At 42.7% G+C, this 25,061-nt stretch overlaps 1 protein-coding gene across 3 annotated transcripts in view; it reads left to right on the top strand.

The window, feature by feature from the left end:
• SV2C (synaptic vesicle glycoprotein 2C) overlaps window positions 1-8,945 on the top strand; it is a 216,921-nt gene extending 207,976 nt beyond the window's left edge. For 2 of the 3 annotated variants that reach the window (XM_048851525.2, XM_048851526.2), the window contains one exon: window positions 1,522-8,945. In XM_048851525.2, coding sequence (XP_048707482.1) covers window positions 1,522-1,612 — 91 coding nt within the window. In that variant the 3' untranslated portion in view covers window positions 1,613-8,945. The remainder of the gene's footprint in view (window positions 1-1,521) is intronic. The other variant, XM_048851524.2, reaches the window with a different exon arrangement.
• Window positions 8,946-25,061: the final 16,116 nt, after the last annotated feature.

The raw sequence follows: 25,061 nt of genomic DNA, 5'->3' as shown, positions 1-25,061 counted from the left end.
ATTCAGGAAGAGAAAACTGTGCTCATAGCTAGGTGTTTAAAATGCAAGCGTATTGTCACATCTAGGACATTAAAAAATAGGTCCTAGATTTTTGCCATGACACCATTGGCTTCCATAGTGATACAGACAAGGAAGTCAATTATTTAACAGTATTGGTGCAGTAAATGTCAATCTTACACAGATCAATGCATGCAGCATTAAACAGGAAACTGCATATTCTGAATCTGTACTGAGAATATTAACGTTGTGTGACTATATTTAAGCAGTAGGGACTTCCTGCTTTCTCAGAAAAGGGCACAGCAGGCTTTGGCAGTGGCAATGTCTCTTTCAGAGGAAACCATCTTATGTAGATTCAATCAGGTAAAGAATAACAGTTGCAATCATAACAGTAAAGCTGTCTGCTGAGAAACAGCTCCTTCTACAGCAAAGCTTGTAATGGGTGACCAAAGTAAGAGAATAGGAAAAGAAGCACTTTCACTGCTTGCTGATCCTCCAGAGTGTATTTAGAGATACCAACACTTGGATGTCTGGAAATTTCTGAGCATTTTAGAAAGCAAGGGCTTTGTCTGAACTGATTTGGTGTAAACCAAGAGTAGTTGTACTCTAGTCAATATTTACACTAATGCAGGGGTCTCAAACATGCAGGGAAGGGGTTGGAATGGGGGCTGGGAAGAGGTGGGGTGGGGCGGGGCCTCATGGAAGGGGTGGAGTGGGGGCGGGGCCGGGGCAGCAGGTGGGGGTGGGGGTTCAGTGATGTGGCCCTCAGGCCAATGTACTAGTCCCCATGTGGCCCTCGTGGTCATTTGAGTTTGAGACCCCTGCACTAATACGGGGAGGGATAACTCAGTGGTTTGAGCTTTGGCCTGCTAAACCCAGGGTTGTGAGTTCAATCCTTGAGGGGGTCATTTAGGGATATGGGGCAAAAATTGGGGATTGGTCCTGCTTTGAGCAGGGGGTTGGACTAGATGACCTCCTGAGGTCCCTTCCAACCCTGATATTCTATGATTCTATGAATGTAAAACTAGTGTGAGTTAAGGCAGAATAAAATCCAATGACTGTATGAATAGTAAACAGCTTTAACAAAACTGCTTTTGCTATTTAACCTACTACTCTTACTCCCTTGATGACATACAATGTTTAGAAAAAATATTTTGTATCAGAGTGCCTCCTACATGTTAACTTCGGCCTCTGTTTAACATGATCAGAATCTCCGGAACCAAATCATTTACCTACAACTGCTAAACTTTAAAAAAAAGTAACTTTTCTTAGCCCATCAATTTATACAATTGGCATGAATTTGCAAATATTAATCTTAACAATATCTCATCATTTAACACTTCCTAGTCCTCCCAGCCCTGCACACCTCCAAAAAAAACCAGAATGTTAGCCTTAGCTTTGAGTCTCGCGGATTTTATCTATTTGTCACAGCCTTAGCATTAGTGAAAAGCAGTTTCCTGTATTTAGGATAGTATCTAATTCTGGCCACTGTGTGCATCTCGCTCTCTCTCGCTCATTTTTCAGGGCACTCCCTTGTGTCATCCCTTCGTCAGATGACTGCCTTGTACTTATTGCACATCTCGTTTCGAAATCTGAAGCCTCTGTACAGATTTAGAGTGATGATCAACAACCAGTGGTAAATAGCATTTTTGCACCACACACTGTCTATTTCAAGCGGTATGTTGTGTTCAGTTCTGCATGTTACTTTAAAGAATTACTAAATTCCATATGTGCAGCGCTATGACCAGTGTGGGGAAGAGGGAACATAGGAAAGTAAGGATCAGTTACTGAGGGCTCCAATTCAGGGCTGCCATGCTAAAATCTCATTACATTCAAAAATGTGCTCAGTTTCTGTTAAAAAACAACAACTCCCCGCTATTTCACCATAATCCACAACACTGCTGGTGATTTTGCTAAATCTAGGCTACATCTCAGATCTCTTGCTTATAGCCACCTCATGCATGACTCAGCCTCGATACAGTGTAGCCAACAACATTAGAGCACATAGTGTGACTGGGGGCTATGGCAAGCAATGTAAACTGGCCTACAGAAAAAGAAAATACCTGAGTGCATGGATGCAGCTCCAGGATACCAATGAATGTTATAAGAGCCTTCCCCTTCCTCCGCCCCCTCTCCCCCACGAAAAAGGTGAGATGGGGGGTGGGAAAAGAAGGGAGAGCAAAGGAGGAAGGGAGGAGAAGAGAAAGGGAAAAGAAAAGGAAGAATAGAAGGGAAGAGGAACAAAGAGAAAATAAGTGTAAGCCCTCCCTCCTCCATATTCCCAACATGTTATGCTATGAGGGCCAGAGCAGAGAATATGATTGTAGCTGTGTACATACAATCAGAGGCTTGGTAGTACAGCCGCTTGGAGCACCAGTATTTGACCTTTGGAGGCTTTAGATCCAGGTGTTACTCTACTTCGTTGAAGAAGATCAGTCACATGCAGCTTCATAGGAAAATGCCATATACTGTGTGTGTACATATTAGAGAGAACAAACCAAACTGGCTTAGGTTAATGTACTAGAGCCCACTAATGGATGAAAGCATAACTACTTATCTGTGTGTCATAGTCCTTATCCTGCTGTGAGGTAACAGAGATTCTCTTTCAGTTCAAGCCCTTGTTATTTGTGCAGGAAGATGCAAGTTCTAGCCTTTTTTCTGCTTTAAAATTAAGAGGGTTCAACATAGTGATAATGCTTGTTCAAGGTAGTCAGAGATTTATAACTGTAGAAAGAGAGGGCTAGGACTAGAACTGCATGGGTCCTGCAGGGCGAGACTGAAGTGGGCTGGCACAGCGATGCAGGGAAGCCTGCCTTCATAGTGCCTGGTTCTAGCCAGTGCCTTCACTGAGGACAATCACGCAGCCTTTAGTCACAGAAGAAAAGATGCCAGAGCTCCTTACCTGATAGCTCTTGCCCAGCCGCCTGCTCCCTGTTATTCCCAAGATTTCCAAACAGGCTATTAAATCTATCAAGTCTCCCTTCTTACTTTTTCCTTTCTTCTCCCTGATCCTACCATTCTATTGATTCCAAATTAACTTGCCTTCCAAAAATCCTCTTCTAAATTTCCTCACTTGTTCCTCTCAATTGTCTTTAATTTCCTTATATCCTCCAGTAATAAGCCAATGCTCCACCCTTTGGGTTTGAGGTCAACACTTCTTTAATCCAGGAGGGAAAACAAGCTAAAGCAAAACAGCCCTTCAGGTTGTCTCCATCATGGGAAGCAGATAGTCTCTGAAAGTTCATTTAATATCCAGGTGGCCTAACTAACACCCATAATCAAGGAATAAAGATCCTCCTGTCAGAAGCTCCACTTATCCCTTTAGTTGTGGTGAATGAAGATCAAGGAAAGTGCCCTGGTACTGTCACCAAGCTCAGCTCCACTTGGGAGGAAGTTTCATTCTTCTTTCCCAGAAGCCCCACCCTTTTTCTTTCATGGCACCCCTGGAAACCTCACTTTCATATAGCTGCCAGCCCTGCTTTTGAGGCATATCTGGCAGCTCCACTTTCCCGTAGCCTAATGGAGCCATAACTGTCAGCTCCTTTCTCTAGGCCTGACAGCTCAGGCAGTCTCTATTGGCTGGGCTTTAGCCCTTTCCCCAGTGAAGGGTTTTAAAACACTTCTTCATTCAGCCAGGAACAGTTACATACATCCTATCATAGCGCCCTTATCCAACCAAGGCAGCACTATTTTAGCCTAACTTGCCTGAACATTTTATTTTTTTATAACATTTTATTTTTTTATATTTAGCTGGAAATGGAACTACAGTTCAAACACAAGGTTAACAATGAATCCTCAAAACCATACAATCCGTGGGTCACATATACAGGAAGTGCAAGCAGAGCTGTTCCTCTTCCTCCAGAATGTGGGGAGAAAATGCTCAGCAATCAAATTCCAGAAGAAAACAAGTCAGAAGGACTACTTTCCTCAGCGTTTCCTGCCTTCCTGTTCACCAAACTCACTGTCAAATGTCAGCCCGTGTTAATAAGATCCTTTACTATCAGTTCAGGAAACACAGCATGAAGAGAGAGCAGGTGGGTGAGGTAATATCTTTTATTGGCTCAACTTCTGTGGGTGAAAGAGACAAGCTTTTGATATCCAGAGAGCTCTTCTTCAGGTCCTGAAACTTTAAAGCTTGTCTTTCTCACCAACAGAAGATGGTCCAGTAAAAGATATTGTCTCACCCACCTGGTCTCTCTAATATCCTGGGACCAACATGGCTACCACAACACTGCAAACAGTATCAAAAGAGATACTTTAGCATGCAAATAAACACAAAACTGGATTTTTGCCACAATATGGCAAACACGTGTCAGACACGTGAGTTTGTAACACAAAAGCAGAATGACAAACTAATTAGAAAGCATTAGTTTGTAGTAGATCTTTTCAAGCTCTGTAGAAGAGAGTGATTAAATTATGGTCCTCGGGTTGACAACATCCTGCTGGTGTCTGCTACGTGGCCCAATTGATCTTTCTGAAAACTTTCAAGCATGGTGTGTGCTTGTGCAGTTTAACCAGTTTATGGAAAACATTTTTGGGCCTGTCACTGTTTTTATCCTTTATTTTTCTTACAGTGATCTGTTTTCCTCCACTTCTTTTCTTGGATCTAGGAGGATCCTTCAACATTTAACCCTGCTCTAGAACCTTAAAATTACTAGAGAGGACTCCAGGCCACTTCAGGACTTTTCTTTGATCCAGAGGTTCAGTAAACATGGCATAGGCCTAAGACTCAGTGTGCCTGATTGATTCTTCTCTTGCTTACACCAATTTTACACTAATGTATTTCCACATTTACCGGCTTGTGCAGAGCTGCATCCAGCCCAAATAAAATAAATTAAAAGGAAGTAGAGTTTGTCTGCAGTCTTTTTTCACCTAAATTTATATAAAGTAAGGTGAAATTATCTGCTGCGCTGAGACTCCTCTTAGTGCAGCAAAAACGTGACTTTGGGGAGCCTGTCATGCCTCCCTTATTTTCAAGGCTGAGTAGATTTGTGGGACAAATCACAAATTCAGTTGCTTTCTCAGACTGGGGCTTTAATGATCTTCTCTATAGTGGAATTGTCTAGTACATGTTACTTTCTCCTCACCATACCCCTGTGGACAGTCTAGTATCTCAGGACGGGAAAGGGATTGCTTAGCCACGATGGTCATTGGATAAGAGTAACTCAGCACAAAATAGAACTGTCCCTCCCACCCACCTTCTCCATGGATATATATTTAATAGGACAGACTTCCTAGGGGGCATGTGGGAGTAGCTGACTTATGCCATCTTGTCAGCTACTCCCCCTTCAGTTCCTCCTCTGAGCTGCAGGCTATAACCAGGGACATCAGTCTAGTAATGAGAGGGAGGATCAACGTGGGGGACTGCAGTTTCACTTGATCTCTCCATGGCCAGTCAGCTCTGCTACTTTCTTCTTGGATCCTAAAGATCCCCGCATCTTCTTACCTCTAAGTTTGGCCACCTACCATAGCCTGGGCATCCAGGACCCCTAGATCTGAACCATGAGCCCCAGCAGTGCAACCGTAAATGGCAATGCCATAAATGGACACTGTACATCACTGCATCTAAACTGCTGAGAGCAAACCACTCTGCCAGGTGCTCGTATGGATCTGTGTTCTGTAGCCCTGCTCCCATTTCATGGGTGTCTCCAGCTAGAACTGCCATCTAGTGCTTTTCTCTGCCAATCACTGCACACACTTTCTAACTCACTCCCATTATACTTGTCTGGCATCCCACTATCTACCTGGTAAATTCATGCCTATCTCCAGCTGAAGCAATGTGGCAGGATCAGTTTCTCATTCTCAACAGGACCACATTTGCTCAATTAAGAAAAAAAGATGGGGGAGGAGAGAAGAGGGGAGAGAGAAAGTGAGAGATTATGAAATAGAATAAAACAAAACCAAAAAAAGTCAGAACTAGTAGGTTAGAGACCTATGGTTCAGGTCCTAGTTTTTTTCTGCAGTAAATTTTCTTTGAATTCTAGTCACTGCCCTGATATAATACAGCTACGTGAGTATTGTTTATTGTAAAGGAGATGTACTGTACAGTTTTGTGAAAATGCATGTACACACACACGCACTCCTCTGTGTGTGTATGAAAAGTGTAAGATTTTTATACACTATAAAACTTAATTCGAAATGTTTTTTAAATGCAGTTTCATTCTCAGGGCCATTGATTGCCATTTGCTGCATTATGCTTTGAATACACAATACACTCTACTCATTTCCTTGAGTAAAATTCTTTACTTAATCATCCATAATTTTGCTGTGGTGCCAAGCACTTTCTTAGTTTGCCATTCATTTTATGTCACTGAAAGAGAATGCCTGTAATTGTTTTAGGAGTAAGCTTTGATTTAGCTGCATCCTTCCCCCACCATGCTGTGCTAAACAGTGAAGCAACAAACCATATAGAAGTATCAGTCACACGTGTTCCAGTGACTCAGCACACTAGAATATTCAAAATCCAGTATAAATTCTTGGGGTTTTTTTCTTTTTCGAAGCAAAGTATGTTCTGAATAATGTTCCATATGGATCTCAACGTATTAACTTCTGTGTAATATATGGGAATATGTCTGTCTTCTTTCTGTACTGTATGTTTTTCATTGTTCCTGCAGACATAGCTGCTGCTGTTCTAATAATCTTCTTATGGCTAAATTGTTTGCCACTGCTCTTATCAGCATTCTTTGACCAACTAGAAGCAGAGCCATTGCCAGGGTGTCTTTCAATTAATCATTAACATTCACAAAGACCTAGCTCCCTAATGAGCGGTGTATAGTACTATTCCTGCTATTATTCAAGTGAAGCCAGTCTGAAAAAGCACACACACAAAAGGGAAGAGGGTGGAGAGAGTTCTTTCTAGAGCTCCGGCATTCATTATGCTTCTTCCCTAGATGCAAACCACTTCATTCTTTCCAATGTGTTTCCGGGGAGTGTGTGCCTGTGCATTGCAGAATTAAGGAGTCAGCAGAAAAAAAGGGCGTTCTGTTCTCACAAGAATGAACAAAGCATGTTTGGTACAGGAAAACTAAGGCATTTTTAAAAGAAATTAAAACAGACACCACATGTCCATAGGTGGGAATCATGCGTATTGCCTGATTTACTTGAGACTCAAATTCATTCTGAACCATTTTGTTAAGTAATAACACACAGCAGTGCTGATACAACAGCATCATTGGTGAATAGTGGGTATTCTAACGCAGAGGGGGGAAATGTCAGTGGTGGGACACTGTAGCCTGCAGTTTCTTGTAGTTTTTCTTTAAAAAAAGAAAAATGCCTCTTTAGGTTTACAATGAACGTTGCTGACCTTATCATTATTGGAACTATGTAACAAACATTAAAATGAAATAATTTAGAAGAAAAAGTAATAGGATGTTAAACATTAACTTTAAATAGTTATATTTTTTAACAATAAAATGTTTTTGTAAGAAACTTAGAGCTCTCTCCTCCCTCCCTGTGTGGATCCCAGCCAGTGGGGTGGCCGGTTTCTGTAGCATTTCACCTATGACCATGAAGAATATACTTTCATTTTAAAAATTCCCCCAAAACTAGAGCAGCATACACCTACTGATTAAGGCCTTGATCCAGCAAGTTGGTCCATAAAGGCAAGCCTCTATGCCTATATAGTCAATGGAAATCAACGGAGCAACTTACAGGATTAAGACCTGAGCTTTCTTATAATTTAAAAAAATTAAAAAAAAAAAAAACAGTTAAATTCATGATCTTGTGTTACGCAGTATTGGAAGCAACTTCTTTACAGAGTCCTGGGGTGAGAGGAGTTCTCTATAACATGTTGGTTTAATCTACCAATGTATGGATTGTAACTATTAATAATTTTAACCTTTGATGTCCTCATGCAAGTGACCGGGGTTTCAACCAATACACTGCATTGTAATATCATCCCTGGTCAGAAACCACATGAATCAACTGCTCACTTTATTTTCCAGTCATTTTATGTGTTTACAAAATATGCATTTTGCTGTAATCATCTGTCTTGAGTTACAATTTAATTTGTTAGAATTTTAACTTATATGTGGCCACAAATATATTTGATGTGTGAAGGCATAAAACAAACAAAAATGGATGATTTCTTCTTCACACTTCACTGGGTTAATTTCAGGCCGGTGTATACAAAAATAACCATCCCACTGAAAATATAGTTCCATGCCTTGAATATAATTTACTGATATAGTCAAGGTGCTGATTCTTGGTAACTAATTTGTGTCTCCTAAATCCCAAAAAATAGCAAAAACAAAAGAAAAAATGTATGTGCTTTCTTTATGCTGAGCAAAATTCTGCTCTTAATTTTCCCCAGTAGACCTCAAGTAAAAGTAATGGAGTTGAAACAAGGCAACTGGGAGCAGAATTTGGCACACTGTCTTTAGCATACAAAACATGGTGTGTCTATGTGCCCTGATATTCTGTGTTTTGTAACATGACAACGTATATATATTGTATATAAAGTACGAAGATTTTTAAGTTAAATTTCCATTCCACACATTCATTTTCAGATCCACAATTTTGTACTGAGATCTTGGCAATGGCCCTGACCTTTTTGGTTTTTTACTGCTCTGTATGATCTCCTGTAATGTGGGTTACAGTTATCACTACTGTATATATGTGCTTGCATGTGTGTGCATTGATAAATTCTCACTTTCAGGTTTCTGGATTTTTCATTCCAAGTACAGCTGGTACAATTGTGAACTCATCTTTCTGGCATGCTCCTCTGTGTCAGATTGCCAAAATGCTTGACCAAGTGTATAAAGTCCCCTGAGAAAAGCTGTCTGTATAACTGTGAAAGGGCATGCTCTGTGTAGGATGACGATGTACAGTATAAATCTATAAAATGTGGAAGTGTGTATAAATTTATCTGCCAAATACCTATCATACATGTAACAAATGCAAAGATATTTAATGTACATCAAATTAATAAAGGGGCATTTTTTGCTCTACTATATTCCAATAAAGAGTTGTTCTTTGCAATGAATGTACACCAGGTGTACTGACAATTAAAGATGCATTCTTTATTATAGCCACAAAATACTGAAAACAATGGCTTTGATTTAATCAGTGTGGTACTTTTAACATATTTTTAGTACTCTGTTGTTATGCCTGTGTATGTATTTCATCTTTAGTGCCCATTATATATATTGGGTGATAGAGATCCAAAACAGTGTTAAAAGAAAACCTGGAACAAGTTACTAACGTGAAAGAAATGTAAGTTGATATAACAAGGATACAAAATAAAAGCTAACGTTTGCAGGAGGTGAAGATCCTCTGTATTCAGCCATCTGGGATCCATATCTTTATACTATATAATGGCACAAAAGGAAGTCTGGTCTTGTCACTACATAAACTGCACAATAGGGGTATGTGTTCATGCAAAGGGCCCAGTCCTACCCTCTACTATGCACAGAGTAAATCACCAAAAGCTGTAATGATCTGTGCATTTGAAAGACTAACAGCAACTTAAACACTAAACTGTAGCTTCACAGGATCCTAGAAGCCACAAAATATCTGCACTTCAGAAATTACATCTCATTTTTGCCTCTCTGCTGAAAGAGCCTGAAAAAGAGCAAAATTTGGTCAAAAGTTTTGGTTGGTTTTGTTTGGTTTTTTATTGCTCTATTATTTATATTCTGGCATCTCAGATGGGTGGCTCAGGAATAAATTTCCAACTATAAATTATTCCAAACCGATGCTGGAATAAACCAAGCACATGAATCGCTTCAGCTGTGTAGGCAACAGAGAAAAGTCATTCTGTCAGTGAATTTATACCTTTTCAGCTAAATCCGACCACCTTCTGCAAAATCCAGCCGTTGAGGCTATGTGGCTTTGGACAGTCCCATGGCAACCACAGTTTATTCTGTTTGTGCCAGAATAGGAATAACATTCTTCACTTATGAAACAAGCCAAGTATAACGTAGAGTTACGAATGGAGGTTTAAAGCACTCTTCATTTTCATGAATGCCTTGTCTACATTTGAAAGGGTCTGCTGGTATAGATATACCAGGATAGTTATCCTGGCCAACCAATCTATGGGAGAGTGGGCCTGTATCACTAAAAGACTGCTTAAACCAGAGTAAGATGTACAGCAAAAGCACTATTTTGCCAGTATAACTGTTGTCTGCCCTAAGGCTTTTGCCAGCATAGCTGTGTCAGTTAACCGGAGGGAAAAAATCACGCCCCGGAACTGGTACACCTATGCCAGTAAAACTGGTACAGTGTAGAGCGGCCTACCTTTCAATACAATGTGTGAGAGATCTGGAAACCATACAGTATGTAAGAGGAGGCTGCAGCATTTTGTGGCTTGGGATATGAAGTATTTCACCCCAAACTGTAAGGCATGGCACGGCCCATCCTCAGCAGGCCTTTCACTCCACTGCCCTGCTGACAATATTATCTATTATTGTTATTTTGTCATTTGGATTGTATGCATACACCAAGAGTGTGCATGGAGCCTTACAGAAACAATAAAGGATCCATGGTCAGGTTCTGAGCTCACTCCAGCCTAACGTGGCGTAACCCATTCGGTTACTGACAAATAGATGGCTGTAAGTGAGATCACTATCTGACCCTGGTCCCTGCCTCGTGTTGCTCATATTCTGCAACTCTTCCAGCTTTCTTTGGAATCTAACTTTCTGGTAACAACACTGAAAAATAACATTTGCTTAAGGGTCCCACATAGGAGATACAGGAGTTTCACAAGCCATATTGTGAATTGTAATAAATTGCAACTTACCCAGCAGAATCCTGGTCTTCTCACAGAAACCTACTTGGGCTTGAGATCACGGTATTTCCATTTGTTGAAGTGACTCAAGTTGGGGACCAAGTGAATCAAGAAGGTGTGTGTGCAGAATGACTGGGGGAGATTCCTAAGAGTATATGACAGAGAGATCACTAATGATATTGAATTGGAATGGGCAACAGAGCACAGGGAAGGAGCCCATTTACATCCATATCTGCAGCAGCTGAAACACTAAAATGGGTGGCCAGCTTGAGCCTGAGAAGGAGCCAGAATTTACCAATGTACATTGCTAAAGAGCCACAGTAATACATCAACAGCCCCCCCACATTAGCTTCCCCCTCCCCAGCTCCCAGCACCTCCTGTCCACTGGCAGCCCCGCCAATCAGCTGTTTCATGGCACGAAGGAGGGTTTTGGAGGGGGGGAGGAGTGAGGGCACGGCAGGCTCAAGGGAGGGGGTGGGAAGGCGTAGAATGGGGGCAGGGCCTGTGGCAGAGCCAGGGGTTGAGCAGTGAGCACCCCCCAGCACCTTGGAAAGTTGGCACCTGTAGCTCCAGGCCCGGAGTCGGTGCCTGTACAAGGAGCTGCATATTAACCTCTGAAGAGCCGCGTGTGGCTCCAGAGCCACAGGTTGGCCACCCCTGCACTAAAACATCCAGGTGAGGATCTGCAGCCCTGACAATGCTCAAACTTACCAGTCATCCCAGTTTTTCAGAGTTGTGCATAGCCTTCTCTTCAAACAGGCAGGATTCAGCACTTGGCCAATGCTTTCCATGTATTCATAATGGAACATAGACATAAAACTATGTATTGTATTATTATTACATCATTAAATGATGATAAAACAAGAATAGTTTTTAAGGATGTTTGCGCTGAGTTTGGATTGAAATTAATATTACTCCTTGTGAAGGTTCCTTCCCCACTCTGAACTCTAGGGTACAGATGTGGGGACCTGCATGAAAACCTCCTAAGCTCACTTTTACCAGCTTAAGTTAAAGCTTCCCCAAGGTACAAACTATTTTACCCTTGGACTTCCACTGCCACCACCAAACTTTATCTGGGTTCCTGAAAAAACATAGTTTGGAAACATCTTTCCCCCCAAAATCCTCCCAACCCTTGCACCCCACTTCCTGGGGAAGGTTTGGTAAAAATCCTCACCAATGTGCATAGGTGACCACAGACCCAAACCCTTGGATCTTAGAACAATGAAAAAGCATTCAGTTTTCTTACAAGAAGGCTTTTAATAGAAGTAAAAAAGAATCACCTCTGTAAAATCAGGATAGTGACTACCTTACAGGGTAATTAGATTCAAAACATAGAGAATCCCTCTAGGCAAAACCTTAAGTTACAAAAACAACACACAGACAGAAATATTCATTTTATTCAGCACAGCTATTTTCTCAGCCATTTAAAGAAATCATAATCTAACACATACCTAGCTAGATTACTTATTAAGTTCTAAGACTCCATTCCTGTTCTGTCCCTGGCAAAAGCATCACCCAGACAGACACAGACCCTTTGTTTTTCTCCCTCCGCCCAGCTTTTGAAAGTATCTTGTCTCCTCATTGGTCATTTTGGTCAGGTGCCAGTGAGGTTACGTTTAGCTTCTTAACCCTTTACAGGTGAGAGGATTTTTCCTCTGGCCAGGAGGGATTTTAAAGGGGTTTACCCCTCCCTTTATGACACTCCTATAGCCACTTGAAATGTTAGTTAAATACCTCATTAGCTTGGCTATATTATTCTGATTATATGTATTGATCTGACAGCTCACCCACTAGACTATAAAGGCTGATGGCTTTTCTATCTCAGAGTTTGTATTACAGGAAGGCAGTAGTTGGATTATAACAATCCACAAGCCTGTGAACCAGTGACCAGCACTGCACCATATTTACTTGCCTTACTATTCATCATTCAAACTTCATTAAACAAGAGAGAAAAAAAGGCCCCATATCAAAGAATGTCCTTGACGCACACAAATGAGACAAAAGCCAATAAGGAGGCAAAGGGCCAACTCAGTCTCAGTGTTCTCTCTCTCTCTTCTGCCGCTGCTTCTATTTGCTTAGGGGACAGGAATCAGAGTTTGGCATCATGGAGTGTTCCCCGGACTGCAGTGGCAAGGGTAAGTCTTGCTCTCTCAGACGATCCTAGAACAGAAAGGGCTCTGGCCCCTGAAACCTGCCCGCCCATGCCCCATCCATGGATCCTGATCTCCTCAGGTTACCTCTGGAGGGGCTGTTCTGGGATTCAGAAAAATGGAGTCCTCTTTTGCTTTCCTCTGCACATAGAAACAGAGGAGAACACTTAGGCTGGGATTGTCAAAGCAAGTTAGGCATCTAATTCCAATTGAAATTCAATAGGAGCTAGGCAGCTAACACCCTTAGCCCCCTTTGAAAAGCCTTATTTATTTTATTTTAATTTATTTAACCTACGTGAAAGAAAAACTAAACATTCTTACAGCGAATAAAAATGTATTCCCCCCAGGTCCTGATTTCAAGCAGATTCATGCAGCTTTCAAACTCCCTTGCCAGTGTCAGGTGGTTCAGAATTTAAAAGGCAAACAAACAACAAACTTTGCTTCACAATCCAGCCTAGCTGGTGGACTTTATACAGAGTAGAAATATGATAAAGCTGTGAGTGATTCACCCGCAACTAAGTGGAGCCAATAGGAGCAGCTTAGAGCAGAGGGTCTCAAACTTTTGTACTGGTGACCCCTTTCACATAGCAAGTCTCTGAGTGCAAACTCCCTTATAAATTAAAAACACTTTTTAATATATTTAACACCATTACAAATGCTGAAGGCGAAGCAGGGTTTGGGGTGGACGCTGGCAGCTTGCAACCCCCCACGTAATAACCTCGCAAACCCCCCGCCCCCAGAGGGGTACCAACCCCCAGTTTGAGAACCCCTAGCTTAGAGTGACTGATTCTCTTTTACCACTGGGTGACATACTAAAATAGGTTCCAACCCTGTGCTAAGTTTGTAACACTGGAAGAGGATGGGGGAGGGAGTCATTGTTTAGATGGCTCATAGAGCATTTTAAAGGAAGTAATATTTATGCAGTTATAGGGAATTTTATTTTAGGTTGTGTTTTAATATAGATGCATTTGCTGTTTGGTAACTTGGCGGACTTTTTTCTTTCTTTCCATACCCTTTGATTCTTGTAACAGGAGTTAGAGATAACAGAATCTAAAAAAAAAAATGAGGATAACTTTAAATGGAAAAATTAATATAATCGTCAAAAAAACACACCCTCACAGTAGCATAGACTCATCACCATGTCTCCTGAGACCCCAGATGTACCAGAAACTTGTTTATTGCTGAGACATCACTGATGTGACAATACTCACATATCAGACTTTTATATTAGAATTACAATGGGATTCCATTATGCAAAAAAGGACACAAACAGTACAATGGCCTATTGCCATTTAGGTTCTTGTTTGTAAAGATATAGAAAAGGGTCCAAGTAACAATACAATCCTGTTACTATTCTTTAGCTGGAAAGATGAATGTAGTCATGGTGAGTTTAATTTGCCCAGCCATCCCTTTTCTGTTTGGGGGACCCACGGCAGGTTGCAGTTCCAAGATCAGGCAATGAAGTTTTATGGTGCTAAAATTAGGTGACTGAATGAATCCACATAATAGTTCAGCACTGGACTCTTTAGATATGTGCTCTTTTACTCCCAGTAGCAAACTCTCAAATTTGAATGGCAAAGCCAACCCAGGAACACTGATTAACCAGAAACCACATCATCATTAGCACCAGGGTGGAGAATGAAGGAGTTGGGGGGACCAGGTGGTGTTCTCGACCATTCTCCCAGTTTAGGCTAAGGATCCAGGCAGGGCCACACGCATTCTGGCGATGAATTTATGGCTGCACAGATGGTGACAACATCCTCATGCCATGGCTTCCTCAACTATGGGATGCTGTTCTGGGAAGGAGGCTTGCTGGGAAGAGATTTCATCCACCTGACGAACCTAGTAAGGAGGGTTTAACTTAATTCAAAGCTTTCTGGATGGGGGGAAGCTATAGGCATGATATATCTTAATTTTAGTAAAGCTTTTGACACAGTCTCATATGACATTCTTATAAGCAAGCTAGGGAAATGTGATCTTGGTGAAATTACTGAGGTGGGTGCAAAAATGGTTGAAAGACTCAGAGAGTAGTTATCAAGGGTTTGCTGTCAAACTGGGAAGGCCTATCTAGTGGGGTCCCACAAACGGCTATCCTGGGTCCAGTACTATTCAATATTTTCATAAATGAGTTGGTTAATGAAGTGAAGAGTATGCTTTTAAAGGTTGCAGATGACACCAAGCTGGGAGAGGTTGCTAACAGTTTGGAGGACAGGATTAGAAGTCAAAATGACCTTTACAAATTGGAGAAGTAGTCAGAAATCAAGATGAAATTCAATAGAAACTATTGTGAAGTATTGCTCTTAGGAAGGAAAAATCAACTGCAAAATGAACAATAACTCTCTAGGCAGTAGTACTATGGAAAAGGATCTGGGGGTTATAGCAGAGCACAAATTGATAATGAATCTGCAATGTGATAAAGCTGTGAAAAAAGGATATAGCATTCTAGGATGTATTAACAGGAGTGTCGTTTGTAAAACTTGGGAGGTAACTGTCCTGCTCTACTCAGCATTGGTGAAGCCTCAGCTGGAGTCCTGTGTCCAGTTCTGGGCACCACACTTTAAGAAAGATGGGGACAAATTGGAAAAAGTCCACAGGAGAGCAACAAAAATAATAAAGGGTTTAGAAAACCTGTTTTATGAGAAAGGTTAAAAAAACTGGGCATGTTTAGTCTTGAGCAAAGAAGACTGAGAGGGGATCTGCTAACAGTCTGCATATATATTAAGGGCTGTTATAAAGGGAATGGTGATCAGTTGTTCTCCATGTCTACTTAAGGTAAGACAAGAAGTAAACGGCTTAATCTGCGGCAAGGGAAATTTAGGTTAGATATTAGGAAAAACTTTCTAACTATAAGAATACTTTAGCTCTGGAACAGGCTTCCAAGAGAGGTTGTGGAATCTCTGTCACTGGAGGTTTTTAAGGACAGGTTAGACAAACACCTGTCAGGAATGGTCTAGATTTACTAGGTCTTGCCTCGATGGAGGGGACTAGACTTGATGACACATTACAATCCCTTCCAGCCCTACAATTCTATGGTTCTATAGTCAACATGAAGGTGAATCCCAAAGGGACATAGCTTCCTTGTATACTGACAGCTACCCAGAGCTATCTCTGGCTAGGTCCTTAACATGGTCTGGTTGGATATTGTCTGTTTCAGTCAATGGTGATCTTATCACACCACTGAAGTTTTGGCAACCATGTGATCCATGTAGCAGCATTCCTTGATAAATGTGCTTCCTAGTTTGCTAATCTCCCACCCTAATAACATGTCTACACCAAGGAAGCTGCCCAAACCGAAGCTGTGCTGATGAAGACAGTTTCAGGATTTGGTTACAAATATTCTCGATGCTGATCTTGTCCTGCCACTTAATATAGAGTTGCTGACAAAGACAAGGAGAATTGAAAACATCAATCTGCCACTCTTCAACCTTCCTCAGGGTCCACATTTCACTGCCCTATGATACAGTTGGCCTAACCATAGTTCAATCGAGCCACAGCTTTGTGGTAAGCTCGATAACATGACATCTCCATAGAGCGCCCTGTGATGGGGCATTCACCCCACACCAGCACAGATGGAGTTAAAGTGGCAAGAGAGGCCAATTAGCCTCAGGCTGCACCTGCTGGGTAGCTAAGGGACATTGAGACTGACTGAGAATGAAGCTCACCTGGGCAGGAACAGGCAGAGCTTCTATAAAGCCTAGAAGCCAAGGCTAGAGTAGGGGGCTGTGGTGAGGTGATGCTGCAGTCATGCTCCCTGATACAAGGGGGAGAGTAGGAGGCGAGGCAGGGCAGGGCAGGGCAGGGCAGGATAGGATAGGATAGGATAGGATAGGATGCAGTCCAGGGAGGGAGGGAGCAGTAAGGTCTGAGAGGGATAGACATGAACTGCAGGTTCAAGAGTCCCCAGATTGGAACCCGGTGTAGAGAGGGGTCCTGGGTTCCCCCACCAACCAGTGCAATAGAGCTGCAGTCAGCACAGAGGAGATGGCAACTGCCTGAGACTTTGAGGAAGCAGACTCTGATTATAAGCCAGCAGGGCTGGAGGACAAAGCCACAAAGGAGAGGCACTGCAGCTCCTGATGAGTGACAGAGGGGCCTCAGTGCGAATGACAGAGGCAACAGGCTGAGTGATTCCCGGATGGGGTGTGGAAAGTGGTGAGTTAATTCCCCAGATGAGCCATGAGGAGGCGCTGCCAAGCAGTGAGTAGCAGACCCCGTGACAGGCCCAGAACACAGCCATGGTTGCTGCTATAGAAAACCAGGTGCAAGAGACTATAACGCTAGAGTTGGAGGATTGACCTAACTTCAAAGATATTTCTCCTGTACGGTAGGAGGAGCAAGTTGTTCATCTAATTTAACTTATTGGGCGTAATCTCATTTGATCCACCAGTTTGATTTGTGCACCGTAATTAGATTAAACATTTAATTTCTTGTAACAAATTACATCAGAGCCTTTCAAGAGTAATCCCCCTGATCCTGTGAACAGTTAAACATGTGTGTAACTTTACTCACATGAGCAGCTCCATAGAAGTCAGTGGTATTAGTTACAGGTGCAAGTTACTCACGTGCATAAGTGTTTGCAGGATCAGGGCCTATTGTAGCAAGTTGGTAGATTCAGGCCAGATCTTGTATCCTTTAAAGGCACCACAAGGCCTGAGTGCTAGCTGGAGCTCTTGGTGTTCCATCTAGCACTTACGGTAACTGTGTAGGTTATGGTTATCATAAAGAAATGAAAGCAGCGATTGTACATCACTGTAGTCAATTTTCAAAACAAAAGGTCCTAACCCCCATTTTAAAGGCAAATCAGTGGCAAATTGGCAGGTTTAAAAAAAATCAAAGCAACTACTGATTTACAGCAGCACAAAATATGTTTTTAAAAATCTCCACTAGACAAACATATTACTTAGCATTGCTGTTTCTATGTGCCTGTTGTATGTTAAGCCTAAGAAACTGTACTAGTTTATTCGACATGTTAGTTCACAAAATGTACCTCATGGACACCCTTTTGCTGGAGCACTAACAAAATTCCAAACGCTGGCCATGACCTGAGTGCTTTTTTTCATTACAGTAGGTCTTGATTACACATTGCCTTGGGTCTCCAGCAAATCAGAATATTGGAATTATACAGATTCACTTACAGCGCAGTGCAATTTGCTGTCTGATCACCAGGGGGCATAGGGAAATACAGAAAAAAGTCTACCCGAGAAAAGAATACTTGCATTCAGCTTCCAGCAACCACTGAAAGTTCCAATGATCATTCACTTGTGCACTCGGGCAGGCTGCGATCCTCCCATAGACATGTCGGCATTTTTCAGCTCAGGTAACCACATGGGCTTTGTGAAACCTGCACACTGGCATTCATCACAGTGGGTGCCAACCGAAAGAACTCTATGCCAGCAGGTCAGCAGCCATCACTACTGCTGTACAATGAGCCGTCAGTTACTGCCAGGAAGCGTACTGTGCATAGAACCAAACTGGCGACTTCGACACACTCCTTTTCAGAGGATTTATAGCTGCCAGAAAGATTTAGTGTTGAATGAAACTTTGCAAACATCTCTCAGCTAGTAGGAAAATCTTTAATAAATAAATCAATGATTCAAGGTGAATATTTTAAAATAAAATGCATGCAGAACAAATGGTTTCAGACCCTTTCATGCTTTTCTGCCATCAGGGTTGGCCACAGGCACATCTTGAGGAGTAACATGTGCAGCGCAGCAGCTGCCTAGAGAGCCTGGCTGGGGAGGTGGCAGCCATCCACCCATCTGTGCCCGGCTGCCAGGGATAGGGGCCCAGCGAGCTGGACATGTCCTAGGGGAAGAGGGGACTCCGGCTCGTTCAGCCCCTGTCCCTGGCAGCCGGGCCCAGGTGGGTGAACGGGCTGCCACCTCCCCAGCCAGGCTCTCTCAGGCAGCTGCTGCGCTGCACAGAGCAGCAACCCGGGTGTTCGGTGTGAGCAGTGGCTGGTCCCACCACCCCTTCAGCTCCCCAACCAGGCCTGGCTGCCAAGGACAGAGCCGAGCGTGCCGGGAGGCAGGCACAGAGGGAGAAGGACAGAGCTCCTCTCTCTCTGCCCTGCCAGGCCAAGCAGAAATTGGGGTGGGGGAGCATTTGATCGCACATGCCCCCCCTTCACGTCGCCTATGTGCAAAGTACATTTGTTGTTCTGTGATCTAGGCTGGCTGCTGATCAGCTTCCATGTAGAATTTAATGTGTTATTTTTAACCTGAAAAGGTCTGAATGGTTTGGGACTTGGTTATCGGAGCAACCACCTCTCTCCCCAGCCAATACCATCATAATTGCTATAGAAGACACACTTTTGCTGAAGCCTTCTGGACTTAAGTGGGAGGATGCTGCTGGCAATGTGTTCTCTGTGAAGGGTCATGGACTCTGGAATCTTCTTCTCTCCTTTGGCTTCCCAAAGTCTGGATTTGGGACATGCTGTAAAGCCCAGCTCTTTTCTCAGCCACTGGGGAGAAGGTAAACTGAGGGATAGAGTGGGCAAGGTCTGCTGAAAGGCCTGATCTAACTCCCATTGAAGTCTTTGGGCACACTTGAGTTGGGCCTGATTCTCCTCTCTTACACCATTGAAAATCAGGAGGAGCTGGACAAGTTAACAGAGCTACCCTAATGCAAACCTGATGTAAGCAAGGGAGATCGGAATTAGACTGAACTGAAGTCAATGGGAGTTGGATCAGGTCTACTTCGTGGGGTAACTTATTGCATTCATTTGGCATGCAGGCAGTTAGAGTTGTCTTTTATACAGTGTGGTTTCAGTGTTGCAAAGTGCCTACAGCATGGGTTCCCCAACTTTACTGGTTCACTTACCACCTTCTTAAAAGGCTGACGTTTGAAGGACCTCATGCAAATTTCTCCTTTTTGTGCCACATTTATTTTAGGTCTTAATAGGCTTAATTTTTAAATTTCCACACTCTATAGTAAAATTAATGCCCCAGGAAACCTAAAATGTTTGCTCATAACTAGTGTAGGACTGGAAATCAAGAATTCAATTTCACAAAAAGGTTTGAGGGTTGAACATTTGGTTTTGTTCCAGTGTGGAACAAAGCCAAGACCTTTTTTGAAATATTTCACCAAAAAGAATTAGAGAGAGACTAATCCCAGATTAGCCAAACCCAGTAGCAAGGTCACACACCTGGGGTGCGAGAGAGTCAGGTTCCTGTCCTTGCTCTGGGCATCATGCAACTTCAATGCCAGGGGATCTTTTGTCTCTCAGCAGATCTATCTTCCCCCCACCCCAGAGCAGGGTCCCTGGATGCCTGCAATGCTGGGGAAACTGCACAGTGGCTCCCCCTGCTGGGAAAAGAATCAAATTCAGCCAGCTGCTCTGCAGCTGAAGAGCCAGCTGGCTTTCTTTAGTCCTGCCAGGCTTTTATCCACTGGACCCAACCAACCTCCATTAACTTTCCTATGGAGACAGGAGGGAATTCACCATGTAGCCCCTGGCTCTCAGCCCTGCAGTGGCCAGGCTGCAGCCTCAGTAGGGCAGAGGGAGCTCCTGCTCTTTAGTTGCTTCCTGTTTGGGGCTCTTTGATCTTGGGGGGGTCACTGAGGCTGCAGGTTTTGCAGTCACTCTGAACAGCCCTGGATGCCTGTGTCTCGTCAGACAAGAGACGTTCTGGTGGCATAACACAGAACTTTGTGAGTTTGCCTCAGTAGCTCAAGGTGTGCAATTCAGCACTAGCTGAAGGCGATGTCTAGCAGAAAGCCAGCCAGGGTTTGCCAGATGAGAGTACAGCACCCATCTACACAAACATAGCGCACAACACCCCACTAAGTAAAACTATGCCAGCATGGTTGATGAATGTTATCCACCTTTATGGCTGAAAGCAGCCAGGAGAGTGATTGACGTATATCTTACTGACTTTTCCCCCCCAAAAATAAGGCAGGAACAAACAAAGACAAAAGAACAAAAAAGTAAAATAATGAAAAGGGTGAGAATAGAAAGCAGGGAAGAGGGCAGGGAGGGGAAAAGAGAATGACATCTCAGTTTCCATTCACTAGGAATTAATCAAATGGCTCTAAAAAGTTAGACCAAATCTTCTGAAATCTGTCTGAGGTCGTTCTTTTCTGAAGCCTTACCCAGTCTTTAGTAGCCGCCTCAGCCAAGTCACTGAACCAAGCTTCTATCCCTGGAGGCAGTCTGCTCTTGCATCTAAGCGGTACGAAGTTGTTTGGCGACAAGCACTGCGCTACAGAATTTAATTTTTCTGTGAATCATAGAAATATAGGGATGGAAGGAACCAGGAGAGGTCATCAAGTCCAGCTCTCTGCGCTGGGGCAGGAGCAACTAAACTTAGACCATCCCTGACAGGTGTTTGTCCAACTTGTTCTTAAAAGCTTCCAGTGATGGGGACTCCACAACCTCCCTTGCAAGTCTATTATAGAGCTTAACTCCCCTTACAGTTAGAAAGTTTGTCCTAATACCTAACGTGCTGCAGATGAACCCCATTATTTCTTGTCCTACCTTCAGTGGACACAGAGATCACCATCCTCTTTATAACAGCCCTTAACATATTTGAAGACTGTTAGCAAGTCCCCACACTTCAAGTCATCTTTTCTCAAGACTAAACATGCCCAATTTTTTATAGGACAGGTTTTATAAATCTTTTGTCATTTTTGTTGCTCTCCTCTGGACACTCTCAAATTTGTCTACATCTTTCCTGAAGTGTGGTGCCCAAAACTAGATGCAGTATTCCAGCTGAGGCCTCACCAGTGCCAAGTAGAGTGGGACAGTTACCTGCTGTATATTAGCCTTTTTTTGCAACTTTGCTGGCTCCTAGGTTTTGTCTACACAGCAGTGTAAGACCAGGGTTTGAACTCAAGCTGAAGCCTAGCCCCTCTTCTGTCTAAATACAAATCACACCAGCCCAGGGTCCTAGGACCCCATGGGGGTGGAGGGTCCAAGTCTGAGTCAAGCTGGAACCTAGGGTTCAAGCCCTATTACTCTGCAGTGTAGACACAGCCTCACTAGATTCGCACTCTGGGAGTCTGCCAAAGTATCCCACAGTCTGACTTTCTTTGTCCTCTGGACTGTCCAGTTTTGGTGGGCAGTCAAGTTTTTCCACTCTGCATCATGAACAAAGGGCTAAACCAGCCACATTTTGGGAGGATACTGAATCTGGGATAAGGGTGGTTGGACTTGGACTCACCTAATGCAGTGTAGACACGAGAGCCCCAGGCTGGGTCACACAGTTCAACAATTCCTAATGTGGGGTTACAAATAAGTGTAGATGCTCAAGCCCTAGGTTAACAAAGCCAGAGCATGCTAACTCTACTTCAACTAACCCTGGGTTTACATTGAAGTGTAGACAAACCCATAGTCAATTTGTGATCCACTATAGCCCTCAGATCCTTTTCAGTAGTACTACTGCCTACCTGTTATACCCCATTTTGTATCACTACAACTGTTTTTTCCCATCCTAAATGAAGTACTTTAACTTGTCTCTATTGAATTTCATCTTGTTGATTTCAAACCAATTCTCTAAACTTCAAGGTTGTTTAGAATTATAATCTGGCCCTCCAAAGTGCTTGCAACCTTTTCCAGATTGGTGCCATGTGCAAATTTTATTAGCGTAATCTCTACTCCATTAGCCAAGTAATTAATTAAAATATTAAATAGTATCAGACCCAAGACAGACCCCATCGGGTATCCCACTAGATCCATCCTCTCAGCTTGACAGTGAACCATTGATAATTACTCTCTGAGTACGATCTGTCATCCAGTTCTGCACCTACGTAAAAGTAATTTAATCTTGACCATATTGCCCAAGCTTGCTTATGAGAATGTCATTTGGGACTGTATCAAAACCCTTTCTAAAATCAAGATATATCACCTCTACAGCTTCCCCTCTATCCATTTGGTCAGTAACCTTGTCAAAGAAGGAAATTAGGTTGGTTTGGCATGATTTGTTAATGACTATTCCTTGTAACCCTGTTATCCTCTACGTGCTTACAAATTGAATATTTAATAATTTGTCAGTATCTTTCCAGGTATCGAAGTTAGGCTGATTGGTCTATCATTCCCTGGGTCCTCTTTCTTCCCCTTTTTAAAGATAGGTACTATATTTGCCCTTCTCCAGTCCTCCATTAGATGTCAAAGATAATTGCTAACGCGATTGCTTCAGCTAGTTCTTTAAATATCGTAGGATGATTTCATCAGGCCCTGACAACTTGAATACATTTAATTTATTTAAATATTCTTTAACCTATTCTTTCTCTATTTTGGCTTGCATTTCTTCTCTCTTCTTGTTAATATTAATTGAAAAACTGGAGAGTGTTTAAGCTGAAGAGATATATCTCAAAACACAGTTCTAGGGAGTAACTTTTCAGGAGGTATCCATTATCATATTAATCCTCCTGCCTACTTCTAGCCAAAAGAATCATAACCTGGGATAGTCTCAAAGCATGTGAGCCAGAACAGCGCTGGGAGATCCATCTCGAGCAGCAGTCTGTTTTGCAAAGCCCAGGCCTGTAACTTACATGGGGACCAGCATGGATGAAATATAATTTTCTGATGAGTCAGCCTGAAACATAGATCAATAGTAGAATTTTTAACGTTTCATAAGATGCTTCCCCATTGGTTAGGGTTCCAGGATACACGCAAATCTTTGTCTGCACCAGGTCTGGAACAATCTAAATTAGGGAGGGTCACTTGGCCAGGAAGTTGTCACAGGCTGCAACCTATGGAGCTCTCTCCGCATACAACCATAGTGTTAGAAGGGACTGCCAGGGTCATTTAGTCTAACCCTGTGCCAAGACACAGAATTTGCTGGGTCTAAACCATCCAAGACAGATGGCGATCTAGCCTCCTTTTAGAAACCTGTAGTGAAGGAGCTTCCACAACCTCCCTGGGCAGTGTGTTCCACTGTCCTACCATTCTTACAGTTAGGAAGTTTTTTCTGAGATTTAATCTAAATCTGCTATGCTGGAGTTTGAACCCATTGCCCCTTGTCTGCCCTATGTGTCAAGAAAGAACAACTTTTCTCCATCTTTTTTTATGGCAGCCTTTCAAGTATTTGCAGACTGCTATTGTGTCCCCCCCTTAATCTCCTCTTTTCCAAAATAAACATACCCAATTCCTTCTGCCTTTGCTCATATAGCTTGCATCCCATCCCTTTGATCATCTTTTTCTCTTGCCTCTGGATCCTTTCCAGTTTCATTACATCCTTTCTATACATTGGTGACCAAAATTGGACACAGTCCAATCAGACTACAGCTGAGGCCTAACCAGTGGCAAGTAACACATGATTCTCACCTCCCGAGATTTGCATGCTATGCCTCTGTTAAAGAAACCTAAAATTGCATTTGCTTTTTTTTGTTTTGTTTTGTTTTGGAAAAGCATCGGATTGTTGACTCATGTTGAGGTTGTGATCCACCACAACAGCCAGATCCTTCTCAACAGTGCTGTATTTGTGCATTTGTTTTTTCTTCCCTAAGGGTAGCACCTTATATTTGCTTTATTTGAATTTCATTTTGTTGCCTATAGCCCAGTTCTCCAATTTATCAAGATCCCTTTGAATTCCAGCTCTATCCTCCAAAGTGTTGGCAACTCCCCTCAGCTGTGTGTCATCTGCAAATTTGATCACTGCTCTGTATTCCTACATCCAGGTCATTAATAAAGATGTTAAATAACACTGGACCCAAAACAGAGCCCTGTGGAACCCCACTTGAAACCTCCTTCCAATCTGACATCATTCCTTTAATAGATACTCTTTGTTTGCAGTTGTTTAATCAATTAGGTATCAACTTATTGGTAATTCTGCCAAGCCTGCATTTCTTCAGCTTATCAGAATGTCATTTGGGACTGTGTCAAAAGCCTGGCTGAAGTCCAGGTATATTATGTCCACTGCATTCCCCCTATCCACCAAACTAGTTATCCTGTCAAAGAAGGAAGTCAAGCTGGTTTGGCATAATTTGTTCTTAGTAAATCCATGCTGGCTGCTATTGATTACCCCTTTGTCTTCCTGATATTTACAATCTGAATGTTTTATACACTGCTTTACTAGCTTTCCAGGTATCAAGGTCAGGCTGACTAGTCCATAGCTCCCCTATTATTGCCAGTGACTCCGAGATTTCTTCAGCTCTTTCCTTCAGCCACCCTGGGGTGCATAGCATCACCCACAATTCTGGAGACTCTGGTGCTTCCAATACATCAGGATCAAACATGTCTTTCA

This window comes from Caretta caretta, chromosome 5 (genome assembly GCF_965140235.1).
Source record: "Caretta caretta isolate rCarCar2 chromosome 5, rCarCar1.hap1, whole genome shotgun sequence".
NCBI classification, from domain to species: domain Eukaryota; kingdom Metazoa; phylum Chordata; order Testudines; family Cheloniidae; genus Caretta; species Caretta caretta.
The sequence above is the reverse complement of the archived record's forward strand: the minus strand, read 5'-3'. Positions and strand labels throughout refer to the sequence as shown.